Source organism: Nicotiana tabacum, chromosome 11 (assembly GCF_000715075.1).
Source record: "Nicotiana tabacum cultivar K326 chromosome 11, ASM71507v2, whole genome shotgun sequence".
NCBI classification, from domain to species: Eukaryota; Viridiplantae; Streptophyta; class Magnoliopsida; order Solanales; family Solanaceae; genus Nicotiana; species Nicotiana tabacum.
The window spans coordinates 87,230,962-87,236,188 of NC_134090.1; the positions used below are offsets into that span (position 1 = coordinate 87,230,962).

Genomic DNA, 5,227 nt, shown 5'->3' on the forward strand with positions numbered 1-5,227 from the left:
GTCGCTAAAGTTTGGTCGCTTTTTTCCGGAGTTCTAGTAGTGAAAATATGTAGGTGATATTTTTTTTACAATTCCAACGGATTCCGTCGGAAATTTCCGACAAAAAATTTCAGGTGAAAATTCTTGATTTTCTTGTAGTGTCGTGAATTTCTGGAAATTCTGAACCAACTAGTTAATGGTACTTGTAAACAGTATTTTATCTTTTTTAAATGTTGTGATAGTTTAATTTCCTTTACATTAACTTGCCGTCAATTAGAGGTAAGAAGTATTTAATGATGCTTCTTTTGGGCAGGTGAGAGTTAGAGAAACAGGCTCTTTTAAAGTAAATGATGAAGCTTTGAGTTTTCATCGGTCTTCAACCACCGACTTGCTTATCTTTTACATGGATTAGTGCACCATCTGACTTGTTGAACTATAATTCTCTGTTAGCCTGGCCCAGAATTCTTTGCACCTCTCAGAATGTTTTGCCTCTATAATCGTTCCTTTCAATGATCTCTCTATAAAAAGAACATTTGTTTCAGTGTATTGTTCTGTGACATTTGTTAATTCTCACAACCAAATAAATTTTGAAACAGAAGATGGATAGCTCAAGTAATTGGAGCCTCTCCATTTTTTCTTCTCTTCTTGCAATTCTCATTCTCACCGTTCCTTGTTTTTCTGAGAAAGGTATATATGTATCTATTCATGCTCTAAATTAAAGTTGCCGTGATTAATTCTTCTTTTTTCTTCCATTTTCTCCTGTCTTGCAAGATCTATTGAAAAGATCGAATTAATGATGAGTAATGAAAAAGCATGTTTTGATTTTCGCGTAAAGAGAATTTTTTACATTATTGGTGTATTAGTGCATTAATTCTAACATGCTTTAGCATGTTTTATCTTATTTTTTTAGGTTACTAATTCCACTTTTTGTGAGAAACTGCATTTAGTTCTCTTTTTAGGTGACACGTTAGTAAACTGTATAGAAATTAAGCTCTTTGTAAACATATTTGATAAAAATGAAGGTGGTAAAAGTAGTTTGGTTTCTATGCATGCAGCCCCATATTCCACATTCGCAAAGGACGCTACATCAGCACCAGAGGTGGTATTCTTCGATTATATCGTTATAGGAGGAGGAACTTCTGGCTGTGCATTAGCAGCAACTCTCTCACAACGTTCCAATGTTTTGTTATTGGAAAGAGGTGGCTTGCCTTATGGTAACCCAAACATCACAAACATTACTGGTTTTGCCAACAATTTAGCAGACACTTCTCCTTCATCGCCCGCACAACTCTTCATATCTACGGACGGTGTATTCAACCACCGTGGCCGTGTCTTAGGCGGCGGCTCGGCCGTTAATGCCGGGTTCTTTTCACGGGCAAGCAAAGGCTACGTTAAGAAAATGGGATGGGATCAAAAGTTAGTGAATGAAGCGTATGAATGGGTTGAAAAGAAAGTGGCGTTTCAACCTCAGATAAAGCAGTGGCAATCGGCAGTGAGAAATGGTCTTGTGGAAGTAGGGGTGAAACCATATAATGGTTTTACGTATGAACATTTGTTTGGAACTAAAGTTGGTGGTACCATTTTTGATCCACAAGGTCATAGACATACCGCTGCTGATTTATTAGAGTATGCTGATCCTACCAAAATTACTGTTTATTTGTATGCAACCGTGCAACAGATCTTGTTCAAAAAAGAAGGTAACTGCTTAAATTTTTTCATTTCTCTTTTTCGTTTCCTTTTTCTTTTTTTATTTTTTCTCTCTCAAGATTCACAACTCCTAATTTTTACAAAATGAGTATATACAAATAAAATTACAAGATTTAGAGTACGAGGATGGGATTATTTTGTTTTCATGATTGTCTCGTTTATTCATACATCGATTTCTTAATTTCTAAAAATGAGATTTGTATATTTTGAAATCAAATAAAAAGTACCATAAGTCATACTATCAAGTCTTAAAGTCAAATGGTACCGACAAAAATCTAGTAATCATTCACATTGTCCACTATCTGTTCTTTTTTGTAGTTTTTGACTGACGAGTTTAAAAAAGAAAAGAAAGTATTTAAAACTTATGGTTTAAAACAAGTCATAAATATATCTATAACTATGAATCATCTCACTAAAAATATTAAGTTAATTTTTTTTCTAAATAAGAAATATATAATATTTTTTGGGGGCAAACTAAAAAAGAGAAGTATGACATTTTTTTTTAAAACAGACGGAATACTAACGGGCAAATTACTTGGTCGAGCGACCAAAAATAATTATATCCATATACAAAAAATATGTACTAAGTATGTTTTCTATATATTATGCGTTAATATATAGAAAAATATATACATTTTCCTAATACTAACACTGTCATTTATTTTACTGAAAATGAAATGAAGCAGGAGGAAGGAAGCCAAGAGCTTATGGAGTTCGGTTTCAAGATTCAAAAGGTAATAGCCACATGGCGTACCTGAAGGAGGGATCCAAAAACGAGGTCATTTTGAGCGCTGGAGCATTGGGAAGCCCACAAATGTTAATGTTGAGTGGTATTGGGCCGGCAAAGCAATTGAAGGCCCATGGGATTTATATTTTGGTGGATCAGCCCATGGTTGGTATGGGTATGTCAGATAACCCAATGAATGCTGTCTTTGTTCCGTCTCCTCACCCTGTTGAAGTTTCTCTTATTCAAGTGGTTGGTATTACTGGCTTCAAAAGTTACATTGAAGCTGCCAGTGGGCCTTTGGAATTGGATTGGATGCGAAGGATCGCCCATGATTTTAAAAATATAGCTAATCAGGTGAGATCAAAATAGCTCATTTTCATAATAAAGAAGAATTTGAGAAGCAAGACAATTCTTTCAAAATAACTATGCAAGCAGTTCCACTAGTAAATTCTGACTAGCTAACATTTTAAGGGATTGACTAGAAAAAAGAGAATAGGAGATATTCGAACCTCTCTATATCAGCCTCGTTTGTTCCGAATATTTTTGGATATTATAGTGAAGTGTTGTTATAGAGAACATATATCATAACATAACATAAAAATTGATTCCGGAAAAACTTGACTTTTATAGTGAAGTATTGTTATATAGAGATACTGTTATAGAGAGGTTGACTGTACTTGTATTGCAGTAACTAGAGGGATTTAAGCTATACAATCTTTGATAGTGTAATTTATAATGGTCATCGGTGAAATATTGTAATTTTTTTTTTTTTTCATTTGGTGCAGACCATGGACCCATTGAAAATACCTTCAGAATTGCACTTCCCCAAAGGCATACCTGGTATCAACCCACACCTTCTACACACCCCAATGCAAGCTGGTCTCATCCTAGAAAAAGTAGCAGGACCATATTCAACAGGTTTTCTTGAACTTAAAAGCAAAGACCCAAATGAAAATCCAAAAGTAACTTTCAACTATTTCAAAGATCCAAGAGACTTACAAAGATGTGTACAAGGCATGAAAGCAATAGCAGAAGTCATAGAATCAACATTTTTCTCCAAATTCAGATACCCTTTTACTTCAGCACAATCTTTAATGGATACAATGTTGACTTTTCCACTTAACTTGAGGCCAAGACATTTGAGTGCCTCTGTTTCTTTAGAACAATTTTGTATAGACACAGTAATGACCATATGGCATTATCATGGAGGTTGTCAAGTTGGAAAAGTGGTTGATAGAAATTATAGAGTTTTTGGGGTTGATGGATTGAGAGTTATTGATGGATCCACTTTTATATACTCCCCTGGCACTAATCCTCAAGCCACTGTCATGATGCTTGGAAGGTAAGTTAAGTTTAACAAATCTTGATCATGTTTCTGTATAGTCTACTCATAGGTGATGATGATTTGTATTAATGTGATGCAGGTACATGGGGCAGAAGATTTTGAAAGAGAGACTTGCTGGTGGAAGGAAATAAAAGATGTTTATAGTTAATTTGTATTGGGGAAGAAAATGTTGGATTATCGATTTTGTGTATGTTTTCTTGATTTATGAGGACTTGGACAAATTTAATAAAAGGGTAGTTGTAACTCATTAGTTTTGTTAAACTTGAATGTCAATGCTTTCTGGCCGTATGCAAATAATGCAATACGATATGGAAACATTCATCTCAAAACAAATAGGAGTAGTTGGTTTCATGTCTTCACTTGGGGTCAATTGAGTCACATCTTCCTTTCTCTATATTTTTCTACCAAAGCTTTGTTCTTGTTCTTTTTTTTTTTTTTTTTTCTTTTTCCGCTTGACGACAATGTTTTCCTATTTAAATTGCTTTCTTTCATGTGTGATGAGATTTTGTTTAACTGTTAAGTGCTAATGAGTAATGACCTCCAAATATTCTTTTATGAAAGCTAATACATATCTATAATAGTTGGTCTATCAATTTTTGTCGAGCTGTTTTCTTACTTATTAGTATTTGTACTCGTGGATCGCGTGGAGAATATTAATAAATATAATTTTTCATTAGAAAATATTACTTGGAAAATATGACATACACAAAAAAGCATGTTAATGATATCATTTTATGAACATGTAATACACAGCATATTCATACATTCAAGTCTATTCAAATTCTACAATGTTTTTTTAAATTACAATTTTATTATTTAAGTACTCGAAGAAATTGAGAAAATTCTGGATAAAATTTGTATTTAAAATAATTATTATTATTTTACTTTTTCATGAAATAGTAGATAACATTATTATATAGACTCGTTAACTAATAAATATTGGTGCAACTATATGAAAATAGATCAGTATTAATTTAATAAATAGGTTGAAAAATTGTTCCGAGTCCCCAAGGGGCAAACTCTACCACATTGCTCTGAGTTTGTACTTGCATACTATGTATTTCTATCTAATTACTAATTTTATTTTGTAGGAATATTCTGGTAGACAATTAAAAATGGTGCCAGAAAACTCTTTGATCTATTGGAATTTAACGATGAAGACATTGGACAATTACGATTTTTGTAATTCTTGATACATTAATACATTTGATTTTGTAAAGTTACAAGAATGAACCTTGAAATAATTTGCTTCGTTGTTTATGCAAGATTTAATCTTTTTTTGAAGTTCATTGCAAGTATATGAATTGGAATTATTCTTTTGTTATTTTTTACATAACTGAATGCTTGTGATCTTCGGACGTGATTATGAGATATATATAAAAATGTATTTTATTGAACGCAAACATATGGCTTATATAAATATATATAAAACAAATTACTTCATAACTTAGACACAATTGCCACACCTC

At 32.8% G+C, this 5,227-nt stretch overlaps 1 protein-coding gene across 2 annotated transcripts; it reads left to right on the forward strand.

Moving 5' to 3' along the window:
* The first annotated feature begins 324 nt into the window (after positions 1-324).
* LOC107807670 (protein HOTHEAD-like) lies at positions 325-4,070 on the forward strand. 2 transcript variants are annotated; one of them, XM_016632094.2, is made up of 5 exons: positions 325-666; positions 1,035-1,676; positions 2,370-2,767; positions 3,199-3,755; positions 3,838-4,070. In XM_016632094.2, exons 1-5 carry the CDS (start codon positions 579-581, stop codon positions 3,887-3,889), a joined length of 1,737 nt encoding a protein of 578 aa, XP_016487580.2. In that variant the 5' UTR covers positions 325-578; the 3' UTR covers positions 3,890-4,070. The 2 variants fall into 2 exon arrangements, with proteins under 2 accessions (XP_016487580.2, XP_016487581.2); XM_016632095.2 differs by having other exon boundaries at positions 2,373-2,767.
* Positions 4,071-5,227: the final 1,157 nt, after the last annotated feature.

What these genes read in the sequence shown, in the direction of transcription:
- LOC107807670 (XM_016632094.2), top strand. Translation starts at nt 579, where the DNA reads ATGGATAGCTCAAGTAATTGGAGCCTCTCCATTTTTTCTTCTCTTCTT. An exon ending in TTAAAAATATAGCTAATCAG is followed by an intron (nt 2,768 to 3,198) that starts GTGAGATCAAAA and finishes CATTTGGTGCAG; the next exon opens with ACCATGGACCCATTGAAAAT. An exon ending in ACTGTCATGATGCTTGGAAG is followed by an intron (nt 3,756 to 3,837) that starts GTAAGTTAAGTT and finishes AATGTGATGCAG; the next exon opens with GTACATGGGGCAGAAGATTT.